Below are 19,426 nucleotides of genomic sequence, written 5' to 3'. Positions count from 1 at the left end.
ATAATGCAGTATAACAATATTTGCTCAGCAATTATACTGTATTACAAGGTATTTTAAGAAATCTACAGATGATTTAAAGCAGTGATGGCGTGCCTTTCAGAGCTTTCAGTGATAACAAACAGCTCGCTGCAGCACGCGTGCCATAGGTTTGCCACTCTTGATTTAAAGTATGCAGGAGGAAGTGAGTAGGTTCTATGCAAACATTACACCATTGTACATAAGGGGCTTGAGCGATCTTGGATTTGTGTGTGGGTAGAAAGCACTCGCGGATTCTGAGGGACAGCTGGGTAGAGTGGCTTGGAGACATCCAAGTCAAAAGCTGTGGCCTCCCTCTGCCAAGGTCAGGAGGCCTCTGCTTTCTTCTTGTCACTGCTCTCCACCCTTCCTAAGACCAGAAGCCCAAGCTTAGAGCATGAGTCATGAGAACCGCAGGCACTGAAGTTCAAGAAAACCCTTGCAACACGCCCATGTCTACATCTTCAAGTCTGAAATCACAGGATGCCAAGACTTCAGCAAATTAAGGAAACTTATACTTAACATCTGTGAACCTCAGCGTGCGTGCTAGTGAGCAAGGCTGAGTGCCCCGTGCATGCTCGTTAGCAGGCGCCCCTGGGCTTTTCCCATAGAGAACTCCCATTATTTCTCGGCTTTGGTAGGCAGGAAAGAATGTGCGGTCCATACTCCACTCAGGGAGTCAAGGGTGGACGCTGATGCCTCTACGCCACCCCATCTCGGGCCCACACTGGAAAGGCAGTCTTCTAGCAGACAAAATAAAAGATCACTTATGGCTGGAGCTCACTGTGTGCTTTCTAAAATGAATCAAACTCTTCAAACGCTTGGCTGGAGCAGTGCAGGGTGTGCTGTGTCCCCACACCACGTCCCTCTCCTCCTGCCCCCTCCACCAGCCTCCGCATTGCTTGGATTCCTTCTCGCTCTTCAGCGCCAGCTGGCGGTAGCCTGTAGCGGGGCTAGCCAGACACCCCACCGAGGCCGCCTTCTGGCCTGCAGGATGCTTGCAGCTCTGGAGGGGACAGGAGGAGAAGCGGGTCAGCCTGGCTCTCCTGGGGCATCAAGGGAGAAAAGTGCATCTCCAACACTGAAGAAATGGTTGACCGTGGCCTCCAGGAAAGCGGTCATTTGGTGTTTAAAACACCCCACTCCCGCTTCCGCGGCCCATCTCACCCTCAGCTCTGCCCTGGAATTCTGCTGAAGCCTGGATGTGGAAGATGACTCTTTGTGTCAGAGTGCCCTGCAGAACAGTAAAGCTCAGGAGTAGATTGGAAATAGAACATCCTGCCCCATCCAGAAATGAGGACTCACAATCCAAGAGGCTGTTCTGCTGAGTGCAACCAGACGGGAAGAGGAAGTGGAGGGAGGAAGGGCAGGAAACTACAAAGCTCCTTCACGTCCTACTATGTCTATAAAGCAGGAATACATATGTAAGGAGAAGTCCGGAGAACTCTTCAAATGCACAAATGTATGAATAAAGCACTTTGCTCTTATAAGTATATAGAAAGGGAGACCAAAAAGTAGACATGGATACCTTTGTCCCTTCTCATCTGAAAGGCATTTCATAACACTGTTATTGTGTTGGGCAGTGCTTCCATTCAGGCATGGAATTCCTATTGTTTGGGTCTTGGCAGATCACCTTGACCTTTTTAAAAAAAAAAAAAAATTCCATAGACTAAAGTTTCTACCAGCAGAAAAGATTTCCATGACAGTTTCATATAACAGGTTGTTTATTTGAACAAACTAAAGCATGCAATAACAGAACACCTCGAAGCAGAGTAAACAGGAGACAGCTTTTGCCAGGAAACCTGCACAATTTTACTGTTAAATAAGCTCTTTTTTTCAGCGGAACTTCATGCCTTGGCCAGCTGCATACATATAAGTGGTAGAAATGTGAATCTTTCCACATTTGTGGAGATCAGTAAGCCTGAGTCTTTATTATGTGTTTCTAATTTTTCTTATAACTTCACCCTTAACTTCATTTCATCAAACCTTCCAAAGAAAGAAAATACTAAATGCTAAACGGAGCCTCACAATCGCGTGTCATATTTTACTAGAGTTGAGTGAGTTTACTTAACATATAATTTAATCTGTCAACATTGTTTAGTTCTCTGGGGGTGGGGAGAAGGTAGTAATTAAGTATTCCTAAATTATAATAACCCTAAACATCAAAACTTCACAGTTGCACAGTTTTTCAAGTCACGTCAAGGCATTGCCCATAATTACTCCATTTACAGGGGTCTACGTTGGTTTATAAACACATGGGAGTGACCTGGTGTTATGCGCACCCTTTCACGTTTATGAAGGACTGACAGGAGCCTATGACACTCAGTTCTAACACTTCACCCTGGGAAAATGAAAAGCCACCCAAAGGTCTGCGATGGGAGACAGACAGCAGCCAGGATGGGGACAGAATGTGAGAGTGGAGGTTTCCAAGGGCTGAACTTCACGCTGTGTAAGCTTGGCTAAGTCTTAAGGAGCAGCACGAGCTTATGAAGTCCTCGTAGTGTGGGACCCACCATGTGCACAGCCATCTACAGGAACCATGTCTGACCTCTGGGATTAGAGCCCCGCCCTGCTGCACATGGTGTGCCACTAAATGAGCAAAAAGAACTAAGCTAAGGAGATACCAAACTGAAGTGATCTGGGGATTGTGAGACAAGCCTTTTTAGTAAACACACCCTCCATCTACACAAACAATTTTTTTGTAACATTGCCTCACCGACACTTAGAAAATAGAATTTATTCCTAGAGTACTTCTGTTAACAGGGGTTTTGGGGGATGAAGTTGGATAGCCTTTGTGAGGTCTCTCATGCCAAAATATTAGTGGAGGGAAAGCGGATGCAAGCCCCAGTCTACTGTATCTAAAAAACAAAGCACTAGAGTCTGTTTTTGGAGTTCCTCTCTAATAACAGACTTTCATTCATTCTAAGAGCTTGACCAGTTCAACACATCAAAGAGAGTTGTTGTCTTGAAATGAGAAGATCTCTTCCCTTGCCTGCTGGGAAGTGGTTTATTTACTTTTCTTCTCCCTGTGCACTTCAGTGAAAACTATGTGAACAAAACTTAAGGCTTTGAGAGGGCATAGAATGAGATTCAGCTACCCACATAGGTGCAGAAGGTGATAGAACAGAAGCAAAAATAAGACCCTCTTCTGTAAGTTGCTTCAAATCTCATTGTGGAGAGCACTAAACGGTGTGCACTACCCCTAAAATAGACTACAAACCATGAGAGGCCCTTTCCAAATGGACGGAGTCCAAGGGCTCACACCAAGCCTACTGAGCCCGATGTGTATGAGAAGAAGGCTAAGCAGTCAGGATTGCTTCTGTAGCTGGATTTGAAAAGTTTGACTTTGGCCATAGATGGTGGGAGAATCCAAGACACAGGAGAGGATTGGATGGTGGACTTGAAATGATGGAGATTTTTCTAGGAAAATTTCATGAATGACATGAATGGGATGCCAGCTGGAAGCAAGGTAGCTGCAGGTAAGCAGAAAGGTGAAAGGAGGGGAGAATAGTAGGTGTGTGCACAGTTGCACGTGTGTGTGTGTGTGTGTGTGTGTTTGCATTTATACTATGAGCTCTCCTCAAGGCTCCAGAACCACATCTCTCCTCCCCAGGGCTAGTCCTACAAGGCCAGAGACTCAGCTTCAGGGAGCTGACAAACGGGCTCAGATAGGGCCATGCATTGAGGAGACAGCTGGTGGGCAGTGCAGCCCTTGGGTTAGTGGCATACACACTCAGGAAGGAGGCAACCTGGTTTCTATACCACACCTACCACTCACCTGCCTTGGAACTTTGTGCCAGTTACAAAGCCTGTTTGAGTCTCCATTTTGTGCCACGGGAAAAAACAATCCAACCTGTCTCAAGACATTGGTACCTGAGATGACCATTAACTGAAATCATGTTTGTAAATATCTAGCACAGGGCCTGGCCCCGGAGGATGGGGTGGAGTGGGGACTTCCATCAAGGCTCAGTAAGCCAGGGGCCCGGGGGATTAAAGGAGATAATGCTCAGTGGCTGGTTTTCTTTGAGAGGTTTCTGGAAACTTCTCATAAAATAAAAATTCTGCTTTCTCCAATTATTTTTTGAAATAATTTTGGTATATGTAAATTGCTTTTTAAAAAGTGGGATCAAGCTGAGCATGATGGTAACATGCCTGTAATCCCAACATTCTGGGAAGCTGCAGCAGGAGGACTGCAAATTTGAGAGCATCCTGGGCAACTTAGTGAGACCTTGCCTTAAAAATAAGTTTTTTATGAGAAAAGAAAAAAAAAATGGAAACAAAGTCTTTGTAAATAGGGAGGGGCAGAGAGGATGAAGGGAGGGCAGGGGAATGGGGAAAAAAAATAAGAACCAAGATACATCTTGTAAAGGTACAAGATCCCAATGATGAAAGTAACTGTATTGTATACCCAAAATGTGCCAATAAACTTAATGGGAAAAAAAGAGGTTTTAAAAAGTGCTGGGGATGTAACTCAGTGTAAAGATCCTAGGTTCCAATACCCAGTACTGGAATCAATCAATAATAAGAAGGGGCCAGGTATTCCCCTGCTGGGTATTTTCCCAAAAGAATTAGAAGAATCATACCACAGAGATAAATGTTCACCCATGCTTATAGCAGGACAGTTTGTAATAGCTAAAGCTTGGAAACAGTCCAAGTGCCCATAAACTGGAAACTGGATAAAGAAGATATGGGTTTTTTTATAAAATGGAGTACTACTCAGCCATAAAGAATGACAAACCAGAGTCATTTATAGCTAAATGGATGCGTATTAAGGCCATACTCTTAAGTGAAATAAATAGGACACACATGTGTAAATACCAAATAGTTTCTCTAGTGTGAGAAACTGAGAGTGTGAATAAGGATTAAAAGGATTAATAATTAATAACTGATACTTTGAAATAGGAGAAGGTCCAAAGGGGTAGGAGTGGTGGGAGGAGTTGGGGAAAGGAAAGAATGGAAAGGAAAAATTATGAGAAAAGAAAAAAAAAATGGAAATGAAATCTATGTAAGTAGGGAAGGGTGGTGGGGGTGAAGGGCACAGGTAATGGGGAAAAAATAAGAACCAAGATACATCATGCACAGGTACAAGCACCCAATGACAAATGTAAACATATTGTATACCTAAAATGTACCAATAAAAGAATTTAAACTAAAAAAGGGGGTGGGGTGGGGATTTAGCTCAGTGGCACTGCACCTGCTTCGAAAGTGCAAGGTCCTGAGTTCAATCCCACGCGCACACACACACACACACACACAAAAAACAATAATAAAAAAACTGGTGAAAGTAAAACAGTAAACCATAGTCCCAGCATGCTTATTTTTTTAGGAGTGAGCTTCTTTCCTGAGGTCTAGTATTCATTCAGTGTCTAGATTTTTCCTCTAGAAAGGATTTGCACTTTAGTCCGAACCAGGGCCAGACTTACCTTGTACTGTTCTAGAACACAGATCAGAGCACTTTTTTGCAAAGCCTCAGACAACACATGACTTTGGCTTTGTGGGTTTTACTATCTCTATGGCAACCACTCAGCTCTGCATCTCTGTTTAGGAAACAATGTGTAAATGAATGGGAATGACTATGTTCTGATAAAACCTTATTCAGAGACACAGAAATTTTAATTTCATGTACTTGCACATTTCATTAATATTATTCTTTTCTGTCAGACACGCCCACCCCCAGACAGGCCACTTAAAAGTGTAAAAGCTATTCTAGGTTCATAGCTATGGAACTGGAGGACTGGCCTTGCCTTGGTTCTGACAAGGTTCATCTTTGCTCATTTTTCATAAATGTAAACTGCACCACTGCCCTCTAACTCATGTTTTTCTCCTTCCCTTCCTGGGCACCAAGCAGAGCCTCAAGGGAAACGTATGTTCTTTGTAGTTGTGTTTATATTCTTAGCCATTCAGCAAGCACTTAAGCACCCGTAAGGTACAAGGGGACGGGGTGTCAGTGAGACACCACCCTGCTCTGCTGGAGCACACACCAAAGCTGGGGGGACAGACATCAACAAGCCTTTATGAAGCAACTTGGAAAAGCCTTTATAGTAGAGCTGTGTTCCCAGCACAATGGGGGCACAGTAAGGGAGGGAGGGAAGGGTTACGGAAGGCCAAGGTGGGCAGGGTGGGGGTTGTTGACAAAGAAGCACAAAAGGGTTAGTGTTGGGGCTGGGCTCCGCAGCAGAAGACAGGATCTGGGGCCTGCTGGGCCATCTGTACAAGTCAGGAAAGGTAGGAGCCTATTCTGGATTCACCCCAAACCCCCATGTGGCTGGAGGGTGGAATGAGAGACAGGGAGGGAGGGAGGGACAGAGGCAGGGAAAGAGGAGAGGTAAGGCCAGAAGGAGAGTGTGGGCTCAGAGGACAGCCCCTGCTAAAGCGTCCAGATTCTGTGTTTTAAGGCACGAAGTGTCACTGTTTTGTTTTGTTTTTTTTAACATGGTAGTAATGGGATTGGTTCTGTATTCTGGGAATTCAACAGGTAGCAGCATAGAAGATAGGCTGGAACAGGAAGAGATTTCAGGCAAGGAAACTAAAAAGAAATCGGTGGAACTGCTCAGAAAGAAATTCAGGAGACTGACCTAATGATTGGATTCTCATCATGATTCAAGCTGGTGCAACCTGTTCAAAACCCGACCTCCAAGAGGGCTCCGTGCTCTCTATGAGGTGCTGGCTTTGAAGATTTCCAAGGTCGCTTCGAGCCCTTGCTCTCATGCCCTGGTTCGGTGACCTTGCCCCACGGTTTCCTCCAAAGTTGTGGACAGAGGTCTCTTTCCTCCAGCACCCTCTTAACATCTGCTGCATTTGTACAAATGGCCCATGGCAGCTGAAAAGTCATTTGGGTGCCATCCGGTGCTGTGCTCTCAATCCTGCCTGCAGAGGGTCTGGGAAGATGTAGCTCTTGCCAAACAAGCAGGCTGGTGACAGGCAGAGACACCTGCTAACAAGAATGGGGGGTGCCCAGGGTCTGAACCCCAGGCCCGGACCCAATTCAGGAAGGCCCCCATGTGAGCACAAGAGCTGCTGCAGAACCCAATGACATAGTCTAGTTTAAACCTCATGTTTGCACCCAATAGTTCAGGTAATAGATGGAGAAGGAGCCATTTCTCTATTCATTGATGGAACTTGTGTTCCCAAGGGGCTTTAAGGAACCATACTAAATGGCACTAATAAAGTAACAACTATTTGCATTACTTAAACCACTAATTTAAGACCAGAGCTCATCATTTTAGCTAATATCCTTGAATGTTTAAACACAGGTGAAGAGAGAGAAAGAGATCATTCCCTACTCAGCACACTCCAGTGGCTTCTTGTCAAGCTTAGGAAAAAATCCAACCACCCTTCCTTCTACCTGTGAGCTTGTCTTCTCCGTGTGTCCCGCCTACCCCATGCTGACCATGCAAGTCTGCTTGCCTATGAAATAGAAGGCACACAGATAAGACGGTTCCTCACCTATTTCTGAATGCCTTCCACTCTCCAAATATCAACAACCTAATATTAACAATACTTACAGTTAATAAAATAATTAAATATTAATGCTATTGTATAACAATATCATATAGTAACTAATATATGAAAAATCTAGTATTAATGTTGAAATAATAACAATATCAATAATAATAAGCAAACATTTATTAAGATCTTACAAAATGCCAAGTACTATTAGTTTATACCCACATTTTTTTTTTTTGGTACTGGGGATCAAACTCGGTTCCTTGCGCTTGCACAGCAGGCAACAAAACCACTGAGCTAAATACCCAGCCCTATACCCACATTATTTCCTTTCATCCTTATTATAACCCAAGCAGGTTCTCTATTTTACATTTTAGGACACTAAATTCAAATTTGTTCCAAACTTTATTCCAAAAAACCAAGTTTATCTAATTCCAACATCCCTATGTTTTTCTTTATGCAGCTAATGATACAGCACCCTAAACCATCTCGAAATGAACTTCAGGTGGATTTTAAGTGTCTTACTGTACTGAGTAGAAACGGGAACACAGGAGATTCCCTTGGTAGGAATCAAGATTTCTAGCTCAGAAATGAAATTTAAAAAGTCCCAGCACAGGCTTTGGGAAACTGTTTGGATACTTAGGTGGGGTGGGAGAGTTGGGGTCCACGTGCTCAGCAGTCCCATCACACACAACAGGAGGGTTCGGCGTCAGCCTGGGGTGGAGGAAGCCGAGAATGTTATCTGCCTCTGCTGGAGACTCATCTCCCAGATGGGCAGGCCTTTGACTCATCCTCCCCTCTCCCTGGCAGACATGCAAACAACGTTTTGCAAACTAACATGGACTCTTGCCCTGTGTACGTCTGCAAGGTGGGGAAGACCCCTGCCACGCAATACGTCGAATGCTATTTACCTCCAGAGGGATCTTGCAAAATCAGCCCCATTTTTGCTCCAGGACAAATGAGGAGGAAGCAAAGAGGAGGCAGAACAGGTGTGTCAGCCTCATTATGACGGCTGGGGCTGCGTCCAGGAAAATGGGGCCGCAGTAAATGGCAATCCTCTACCTGCAAACCCTCTACCTGGAAACCGAGCTGGAAAGACAGCTGCTCTCTTGTTCTTCTTGCTTAGATCATAAAAGTAGAGTTTTAATCCATTGAGAATTCGACCCAGGGGAGAAGAACAAACTCATTCTACTCCAAGCAGCCAAGAAAAAAAGGGGGGGACTGATTTTTCCAAGCCGGTCATGTAGTCTGGTTGGAGAGCTTCCCACTGGGACAGCTATTGTCTGGATTCACCAAGTCTCAATCCTGAGGCCCTGGAAGAAAGTTTTTCTCCTCACTAAAAGTGACTATTTCTGTCTTCTTCTGGGTGAGTCTCTTCTCGGTGGAAATGAACAAATGGAATCTCTATAGCAATCTTGTCCTGTGCTTCCCCAGAGTGGCACTGGGCTTTATAACCAGCCTTATCAAACAGTGCATGCCCCTTTCCCAGAATACTAAGTGTTGGTGGGTTAATGGGTCATCTTGGGGAGAGAGGTCAGAAGGAAAAACACTAGTGTTCAAAGCTGGAGCTAGCAATGCCAGCTGTCAAAGAGCACAGAACTCAGGCCTGCGAAGATGCATAGGGTGTGCACTGACCGGCCCATCGAAGGGGTCACATCCAACCTTTCTGCTCAACAAAGACGGCGAAGGTTGCTGCGTGTGCCTGGCTCAACTCCGTAAGGCCCTGGTGAGAAGCCCCGCGCAGGGAGTACTCCTCACTAAGGGAGAATTGTATTCCAGCTCCTTCCACACTGACATTGCAAAGTACTTTGAACACTGCATAGAACAAAAAAAGCAAACAGCCGCAGAAAAGGGAGGGGGAGGGCAAAGAGAAAGAGACTGGGAGAGAGATCAGCAGGGGTAGTTAGTAAAAAGGGGCCTGGAGACAGAAAACCTTTTGTTCCCGGGGTTCGTCTCATGTAGACATTGGGAGGTGAATGGCTTTGAAATGAAATGGGTTTATGAACCAGTTGCTAGGTCACAGGAAGCGCGACTGTCAGGCTGCTTTTGTGAATTTGGATTCTTTAAAACTTAGGTTAATCTTAAAAGGAATGTATCTCCTTTTGCTGGCTTCTTTTTTCTTTAAAAAATGTTTTTTTAATTTTATGGGGTGGAGGTTGCGGAGGTCCAGGATGGTTCCCCACCTTCTGTTTTATTTTCCTCCCTTTTTGATAATGTAAAAAAAGATCGCATTACAAAGTCTTTGTCGTGAGTTTTCTTTAGAAGTTACAGGGGTGGGCGGAGCTTAATCATTACCTTCCCTCACCAGCCAATGATGGGGTGGTATGCAAATGAATCCGCGATGGGCCAGCCTTAGTCAAAACAGTGAGCTCAGAGACCCGGGAAGGCGCGCTGCGTGGGTACCGAGCTCAGTTGCTGTCAGCCCCGCGCTCCATGGAGGGGCGGACACTCCCGTGCTTAATGCTGTGTAACTAGTGCAGGACCACCGCTCAGTTCACCGCTGCCGAAATGAAGTATAAGGTAAGAGAAGCTCGTGCCTGAGGTTGCTTTGGACGCTGTTGGCCGTGCTCGCGTGTGTGCCACTGTGACAACTTTTGGTACGGACGGGGCCCTTGTGTGGCTTGGAGACATCCGGATAGCTCTGGGTCACTGAGGTTGGCAGGCAAGGAGAAAATCAGTCTTTCTGAACCCCGTCCATCTACTCTGATACCGGCCGGGGACAGGACGTGGTGAGAAGTTGGATTTCGCCACTGTGCGCGAGAGAGCGTCTCACTTGTACCGCTCAAGTCTCAGCGGCTCCCCCCAGAGCCTGGCCTGGCCTCCGGAGCCGGAGAAGAGGAATCAGAACTGCTGAGACTCCTAAAGCGAAGTTTTACAGACTTTGGTTGGTTTAAGCGTTTGGTCCGGGAAGCAGTTTGCCACATGCACTTGGGTGGGAGAAATGAAAAGCCCGGATAATATCACGGGGCTGAGGGCACAACCTTAGATGGTATTGGATGTTAGGATAAATGAGTATTAGTCGTTTCTTGAAACCGTTTTATTTTATTTGGATGGGCTGAGAGTAGGAGGCTCAGGCCGGTTTGTTGTCTGAATGTTACAGTGTCAATTGCAATATTTCGGTAGCATTATTTTCCAGGGCAATTTACACCATAGCTTATGTGTTTATTCTTGGCAAAAGGAATACGAGTTGTCCAGCATTTCCCATCTAAGGAAGTAAACAGCCCCCAGGAGACCCTGGCCAGTACCAGATTGCAATGAATTGGGTCTGATTCCTTCCCCCACCCCCAATTTATGAATCCTAATGTTTTTAAACAAATTGCTATGCTTAAAAATGAAGGTTGGCAAGGTGGCTATGCTTTTGTATTGACCATTTATATTGTCTGATCTTCAGGGATTGTGCTATCAGTTACTTTGCTTTCTCTCTGAATTATCTAGTCTCTGGACTATCCTTTTATGATGTAAGGTTGTAAATACTTGCTGTCGCTAATAGCCACTGGCTGACCTTGGTGATAAATCTTTTGTTCAGTAGCTGTAAATCTTGTTCAAAAGCTCTAAATTTAACTGTCATTGTTATTGTGATGCATGAGTTATAGTTCTTGAAAAGGTTACAACTCTCTGAAGACACAGGTGTCAGTTATCCTTACTATCAGCTTTCCATTATCTGCCTCAGTAGGGGAGATCAGAAGAAAAGATAATCCTAAAGATTATTAATATCTGACCTCAGGATACAATCAGACACAAATTCTACCTGGCAGGGTAATTCTCTTTCTTGAAATGGTTCACTCCCTATTTCCAGTTTCCCTATTCAGGGCAGAAATAGGACTGGAGTGATTATTTTTTTCTCTTCCTCTCTATGTTGCTGAATTAAAAACTAGCTTACTGGGAAGCGAGAAAGTATGTTTGTATATTTGTTATTAGAAAGTTAAATGGCTGAAATTAACCTTGAGTTCTGCAGTCTAAAAAGTGATACAAGTGACAAAGTCTAAAGTATCGCTTTTATTCAGTGACCTCATCATGTTTAGCTTTACCCTTTATGGAAAGAAAACATCATGGTGACTGACAAGATAAATTCCAACTGGCATTCCTGAAAAAAACCTGCCTCACTGCTGAGCTTTACCCGTGTTGAACGCTCGGCCAAATGGTGTAACTATGTGATTTTTTATTACTTTGTGGACACCTTCACCTGCAAAAATGCTGGTTTCTCCAACTAAACAGGGTGCCAGATTGACACCTTATATTGACTATAAAATGAAGCAATAGTTGAAGCAATCCACTTTTCCTTTAAAGTCTGAATTTTCTCTCTATTAAATAGTAGTGGAGTGACTTGACATTAATGGAGATCTACCGTGACAATATGGGATTGTCATATGTAACTGTTCTTTCTTTTTTTTTTTTTCCTCCCTGGGGATTGAACCAGGGCCTTCACATTGAGCTACATCCCTACCCCTTTTTATTCTTCATTTTGAGACAGGGTCTGGCTAAATTGTCCAGGCTGGGCTCCAACTTGGCAGTCCTTCTGTCTTGGACTCTTAAAGTGCTGGGATTACAGGCATGTGGCACCTTGCCTGATTTAGACACATTATTTTTATACCCATTTTGCATGGTAGAAATTGTGGCCCAGAGAGGACATGTAATTTTTTCCGATGCCCTACAGCTAGTGGACATTGGATTCATGATTTAACTACTTTTAAGAGAAAGAACCATCTTTGACCTCCCTAAAACATCCTTTTAACTAGTGTTTTCTACTCCCAGAAAGTTCAAGATTATTTCATTCCAACTATTCCTACAGGATAATTATTTTATTTATTTATTTTTAGACATTAACTCTACAAAGCAAAATGAAATGCATGCTTGGCAGTTATTTGTTTAATTTGAGCCACTTAGGTAGTAAAACCAGATGATTATTAGATTGTAAAATCCAGGAGTCAGGAATTATCTCTTAAACACTGTGTTACTCTATAAACTATAAATTTAGCACCGACTTAAAATGCTCATTGAGAGATTTATAAATCAGGCCATAAAAGGTTCCTTGCTGTTGTTAACCAGATCATCTGGTTTGGCTACTTCAGGGATCCTAACTGGAGAACAAGCAACTGCCACTTGTTTTGTCCATAGCATACACAGCTCCAGGCCAGCTAGCAATTGTCAATAATCATGAGGACTGAGGAATGCGAGCTATTACTTGAGGTAAACTGTTTTGGTCTGTGCATCTTGAGCCTATTTTTACTTTATTGTATGTTTTTTATTCATAGGAAGGCTGCAGTTAGGCATAAGTATTTAAAGTTTTATTTCTTTTAGAAGAGATTCGGTCTGTGTAATGGTAAATTGTGAGGGCTTTCTCTACTAAGTTTTCCACAAAAATCCCCTTAATGTACAGAGTATGTTCCAAATGGGAGGTGGAGGAATTGCTTGGATGCCCTTGTTTGCTTCGGCCTTGAAGGCTCCAATCTGAGGATCTAGAGGAAGCCAGTTCCTGCAGTTTGCAGGGAGACTGGTTGAAGGGCACCTGCCCCACTGTGTTTAAGCAGAAGCCCAAGGCCCCGCCCATCTGTGCCCAGGCCTGGATGCTGCCCCCCCCCACACACCTCTAAGGACTGGGCAGCTTTTGTGGCTTTGCCAAATTTCTGAAACCTTGCTGTGCCCATAGTAATTGGAAATTACTTATCTCATCTACCATACAGCAAATTCACACGTTTTGACTGAAGAAGAAGTACACATGGGACTCTCAATACAATTAAGAAAACTACGGTCCAAAATTCAGATTCTTGGTGTTCTGGTTGAATGGGGGCTGAGTGGGTCATGGAAAGGATAAAGTGTATATAATAAAAAGCTTTTGAAGGGAACTTTGAAATTACGGCGCTTGAGAAGAAAATGCTTATAGAGGGTCTTTGATTTAGCCAATATGGTCATTTATAACCTACAGAATTCTCAGTTCTTTCTTTACTTTGATAACTTTGGCTTTAAATTCTTTATTTTTAGGCCCAGGGATTTAGCTCAGTGGTGCTTCTGCCTGCCTCGCAAGGGCAAGGTCCTGAGATCCATGGTACCAAAAAAAAAATTCTTCATTTTTCTCTAAATGATTTGTTGCCTTCACCCCTTCTTTCAAATTCTTGTATGAGATCTATGCATATAAAAGTACAAAAAGATGTTTTGAAAAATATTAACTTCATTATTTATTTATGTATGTACTTAGCAAACCCATTTTCAGGACCAAGGGACTTAGCTGCAAAGAGATGAATGTCTTTCTAGATGTTTCTGTAATACCAATGCTAGCAAGTTCCACAGTGTGTAACACATACCAAGGATGCCTGGAGCACCCTTTCTCTGCTGGAATACTTGTCAGCCCTATTCCCAGAAGTTTTCAGTGGCTTCCTCTCTCCTCCACTTCCAGTCTTCTATTAAAAGAAACATTTTTCTACCTTTCAAACCCCTTTGCAAATTCCCTTCCCCTTTTGTGCTTTTATCATCCCATTGGCTCTTGTAGGCTTTTTGTTGTTGGTGTTTGTTTGTTCGTTGGTACCGGGGATCAAACTCGGGTCCTTGCAGGTGGCAAAACCACTGAGCTAAATCCTCGGCCCCTGTTTGTTTTGCAAAAGCACTCTGTATGCTTCTCCAGAAGCAGGCTTCTATAGGGCTCACTTCCCCACCTACACAGATGTACGCCCTTAACGCTCATCCCATGCTCCTGGCCTTGCCCTGTCTTTGGACTCTGCTGGGGAAGTCCTGTCCCCTTGCTGCTCCCATTTCTTGGACCCTGACTCTGCCCATGTGACTTGAACAGCCTGTCACTTCCTACTAGGAAAGTCTCCTCATCTGTCCACTTTCTGCAGCAATCGGAAGCCTAACTCTTTATCTCCTGGACTGAATACACCCCTTCAACAGGCTTTATGCTTTTCACCTCTACCCTACTCTGTTAGCACTACCTTACTTATTAACCACTTCCCGTGAACTCACTAAGTGATAGCTGGAACTAACTCCCATAGGCCATCCAGTGTTAAGTGAGCCACAGTGACTGAGAGACTCATCCTTTATTTGTCTGTAGAGGTAGACTGATAGACAAGTCCTTGAATTTAAAGCATCATCTAGGATCTGGTAAGCTTGAAGGAGCAAGGACTTGGTTTTATTATACAGACAAAAAGAGTGTGGGCTTTGAAGAGAGGCATTTCCGTTTCCTGTGGCTTAAACCTCTGTGATCTTGGGCAAGTTAAGCTCTCTCAGCCTCAGATTTATGTGTAAAATAGGGATAATAATAACCACCCCGCTGCTATTGTTCCAAGGCCCCAGATAATATATGAATGTAAAGTATTGCACTTACCGTATAAAGTACTCCTGACACATGACAAGTAAACAAGCTCTCCTAGTATATATAGTACATGCTCAAAGATATCAAAAGGATAGTGCGCCTCAGGACTTGGTGACAGGCTTATGTCCAAAGCCCAGTTACTGGGTTCAGGGGGTTGAGTGTTGTTCAGTATCCATGAGCCCGGAAGTGCATTGTGGAAATGCAGATCCCAGACATGAGGACCTAACAGCGTACCTACGGTACATGGCCCTGCTTCCTAATCTGTTACTGGCTTGGTTCTTCTTTGTTACTAATAAGACATGACATCCCTAAAACTGCAGAATCTTCCTCACCATGGGTACTCAACGAATATTAAAGTCAATGTGGAATATATAAAGTATACACACAGATAACCATTTTAAAGGATTAGCATTGTATAGTATAGTATACTACAAATTCATGGGTTACGTTTCAAATCTTATTTTTTTTCTTTTTTTTTTTTTTTTTGATACTGGGGATCAAACTCGGGACCTTGCACTTTCGAGGCAGGCACTGGAACCACTGAGCTAAATCCCGGGCCCTTGTTTCTAACAGTATAAATTTTGGCAAGCTACTTTAAACCTCAGATTCTTTACTAATAATATGGGAATAACGATACTGTTTATTAGATACTTATAAAAATATGATAGTCATCAATTTCTAGAGCATAGTAGGCATTTAATAAAAGGGAGCTGTTATATAAGATACACACACATATGGATGCACACATGGATAGATAGGGAACTATTATATACATTAAAAAAGTTTAAGAGGAAACATTCCCTAGAATTGTTGACCCATAACAAAAATACTAGGGAGGAAAAGAGAAAAATTGTCAATTTAAAAAATCAAAGGTGCATCCAAGGAAGAGGAATTAGGGGTACATGAATGAGTTTGAAGTAATCTCTGCCCCTTACCCTATTCCAGGCAGAATGACGACCATGTAAAGTAAAAGTTCTTAAATATCTATGTCTTAGATCATTTTAGCGTTAGAAAGAAACCTAGGCAAACTGGTTTAGAATACCAGCCAGTACACAGTAACAGATAGACTTAATTAGCAGCCTCCCTACCAAGATATAGCAACAGGGATGTTGGAGAAGAAATACAATATTTCCAACTTAAAATGCCAGCCTGTTGCCTAGGCAGTAGATGATTGCCAAGAGCATGGGCATGGAAATAAGACCAAAAACCCCCTGCAAGCCCTGTTTATACTTTGTCAACAACACACCCTCCATCGTATTTACTCTGAACATTCCAGCCATCTCCTGGCGGTCTTTCTTCCCGGCTAACAAGGACTTTGGAACCGGGGCCCCTGCAGATTTCTCCTCCCTGGCACCTTCCCACCTCCTGTTGGAAAGCGGGAATCTTTTGGAAGGTTTTGTAAACAATGCAATCCAGGTGAATTGAGGCGTGTCGCTTGGTGCAGATGGAACTGGCACTCTAGAAAGCATGGATGGTGATGATATGTGACAGCAATTTTTCATGGCTGAGGTGAGGATTTGGGGCAGCTGATTGTGAAGATATTAAAACTGCCAGTGGAATGTTGTAATACATTTGCCAGGGCCCTACCATGGTCTGCTGACTAAATCCTAGTATATTCTTTAAAAACAGCTGGCCCCTCGTTCCCCACTCTTCTTCCCAGCCATCCATGGTGTGGAGTGGTGCTTAGCAAGTGGTGAATGATCCTTGCTCAAAGGCTGGGTCCAGTGATTTGGTAGTCTCCTGTTTCTTGGCATATCCTCTTGGTGTTGGAGCTAGAATTCCTCTTGGTATTTCTAACATGGCAAGGTAATGTTATGTTACCAAAGATGTTCCTTATGTGCAGTGTTGATGTTTCTGCTCTCCAGAAATAAAGATGGAGCAACATGAATATGTAAACGTGCAAGCACTGCAAACCACAAAAATGTTTGCTACCTCCTTTCGAAATTAAATGTAATTCCTTTCTTTTGCTCGGGGGAGGGTATCTGTAAAGTTTAGGGGAAAGTTGTACTATCCAAAATACACGTCAGGTTCAGATCTATTTTCCGTCTATTTAGATTTAACCAGATCTCTTTGTTATATTTATTTAGACAATTTGATGTGTTGTTAATACTCTTCCTAATCTCTTTGCATTAGGTGGAGACCCTGTGCTAGCTCTCTCCTGTACTTATGAATCGGTCTTTATCTTGCTGCACTCCCACAGCCCATGTGGCTGGAACTCATCAGAACTGCTCTATCCCCAACTCCTCTCTGTGCTCCAGTAATAAAGAATGAGCTGGATTTCTTTGACCCCAAACAGCCTCTCCCTTCCAAAATGATCATAAAGTGAAGGCCAGCACCCAGGGAATGGCCATAATGTGCACTTGTAGACACATTCTTTTTTGGAGTTGGCTGTCTTTAGTGCCAGGACATGTCAATCACTTGTTAATGGTTATTTTCCTTGTTGTTCCTGGTTATGTAGTATGACTTAAGAGACTGGCAGGAAATGGCTCCGTAGACCAGCATAATGGCTGTATTAGCACAACAGCATCAGAATAGCAAAATTGTGATACCCTCTCTCTGGACTATTCCCCCGGGATAAAATTTTATCACTAGTCTCTGATTCTCAGAATTTCTTTGCTCAGAGCCCAGTGTGATGAGAAGAAATAATAGGCAACAGGTAGCCCAAAGCCTTCTTTCTGTTCATATGTGAGGCGGGATTTCTAGGCAGTCTCACAGAAGCCCAGAGGCCCTGAGACTATATCTCACTTGCTTATAAAGATTATCTAGTCAACTGGAGAACACGTTCATTGCCTGAATTACAAACTCTTACCAATATTTTTTTGCTCTTTCAACTCAAATGAGGCAGATTCATTAGGAAGAAATAGACTTGTATGCCTAGCCTTTGTTTGGGGTTTATAATCTATAATTTCTATGGGTATGGGTCCATGTTTTACAGACCAAACAGTGGAACATTTGGTCTGACAATGGCAAGGATATTTGAAACTGGGAACTCTCTCAGAAGGTTCAGGAACACATGGTCACTGAGTTGCTCAATCCGCTGTCCAAGGCATTGCCCCTTCTGGCGGTCTTTTGTGGGAAACTAAGTGCCTTTTTGCAAAAGTGGATTTAGGCAAATTCTTCATAGAGTCATAAATAACATTTTCTTGCAAAAAAAAATAAGGTGCACCCTTTTTTCCCCTTGCAGAAATAGACATCTTGAGAAAGAAAGCAAGCCTGTTTTTAAAATATGGATTTGTTTGGAACACCTGAGAGTGTGAAGACTTGAGGGGGATCAGATTTCAATTGTTCCTGTTTTAAACCTGGCCAGGTACCCCCTCATTTCATAGCCTGCAGCTCTGCAGCAAGCCCTGACTCCCTTATTAAGATCTTAATTACAGATGCAGCTTAGTTCATTGCTGAAGGGGAAGAATTTCATTTCTCTGAACTCTGTCTGCTTTTTGGTGTGGTAGGTGTAGTCATGATGAGATCATTTCTGGTTTGTTTTCTTTTCCTGGAGGAATTTTTTTTCTGAGGGGGAGGAGAATGTTTAAGACAGTTTCATGAGCTCATCAGAATACAAGTCATAATAACTGTGCTCTGATTTTATAGAGATCCTTTCTTGTGAAGAGATCAGAGCACTTAACGTATATAATTTCATGAATCCTGATAATATTTCTATGAAGAACATATTTATTAGCCCTGTTTTACAGATGAGGAAACAGAGGCACCAAAGGTGGGGATTTCATTTTTGTTGTTTTGCAATCAGAGGACTGAAGCTAGATTCTTCTAATTCACTCTTGTGGCCCTTTCTCCATTCAGGGGTTCTCAGTCTCAGCATAGCTGTCATGTAGATCCAGGTAATTCTTTGGTGTGGGACCATCCTATGCATTGCCAGATGATCAGTGCATCCCGGGCCTCTACCCACTAGATGCCAGTAACACACATGTACTATGACAACCAAAAAATGTCTCCAACTATTACCAAATGTCCCCTGGTGGACAAACCCCGTCCCCCAACTTGAAAATTACTGTTCTAATCTCTCCTACTTCCTTCTGTTTAAAATTAATTATCTTACTGGTTTTTTGTGATGAAAGCCTAAAACTACCTCCAAGAAAGTTTTTGCCACAATTTTATCATGACTGAGGCTGAGCTTAATTAACAGGTCTTAACCAAAAAGTACCTTCCTCTTCCAGGATTATTCCCAGTTTGTTCATGTGAATACCAAAAATACTAAGAAGTATAAGAGCTCCCTCAAGTAAAACCCTGAAACCATCTCTAAAGCTCCTAATTCTAGACACACTCCTGTGATTCTAGCACTTTGGGAAGCTGAGGAAGGAGGATAGTAAGTTCAAGTCCCACCTGGGTAACTTAGCAAGACCCTGTGTCAAACCGAAAAATGAAAAGGAAGGATATAATCTAGTGCAAAGGCCCTGAGTTCAATCCCAGTACTGCAAAAATAAATGAATAAATAAAGCTACAGATTCTCCAAGAGCCTTTTCTGGCTTCTCTCTCCACACATACACCTAATCTTGGAACATGCATCTAGAACTACACCATTAAGAAAGCTGTTTTATTCTCATAAACTGGTGTAGATCATGTACATGTAAGAGCTCGTCTACACACCCAGGCATTAAACAATTCCTTTGAGGATGGCTTCTGTTCCATTTGCTCCTGCCATTTTTC

General features: G+C 43.2%; 1 protein-coding gene across 4 annotated transcripts in view; it reads left to right on the top strand.

Moving 5' to 3' along the window:
- Positions 1 to 19,426, top strand: part of Nedd9 (neural precursor cell expressed, developmentally down-regulated 9) — a 183,880-nt gene that overhangs the window by 127,081 nt on the left and 37,373 nt on the right. For 2 of the 4 annotated variants that reach the window (XM_021260653.2, XM_004847694.3), the window contains exon 1: positions 9,812 to 9,981. The exons of 1 other annotated variant lie outside the window; for it this stretch is intronic. In XM_021260653.2, coding sequence (XP_021116312.2) covers positions 9,970 to 9,981 — 12 coding nt within the window. In that variant the 5' untranslated portion in view covers positions 9,812 to 9,969. One more of the 4 variants, XM_021260654.2, reaches the window with a different exon arrangement.

The sequence above is a fragment of the Heterocephalus glaber genome, unplaced genomic scaffold (genome assembly GCF_053883595.1).
Source record: "Heterocephalus glaber isolate CG9 unplaced genomic scaffold, H.glaber_assembly_v1.0 deba00001472, whole genome shotgun sequence".
Taxonomy (NCBI): domain Eukaryota; kingdom Metazoa; phylum Chordata; class Mammalia; order Rodentia; family Bathyergidae; genus Heterocephalus; species Heterocephalus glaber.
This window is presented reverse-complemented; position numbering and strand designations above follow the sequence as displayed.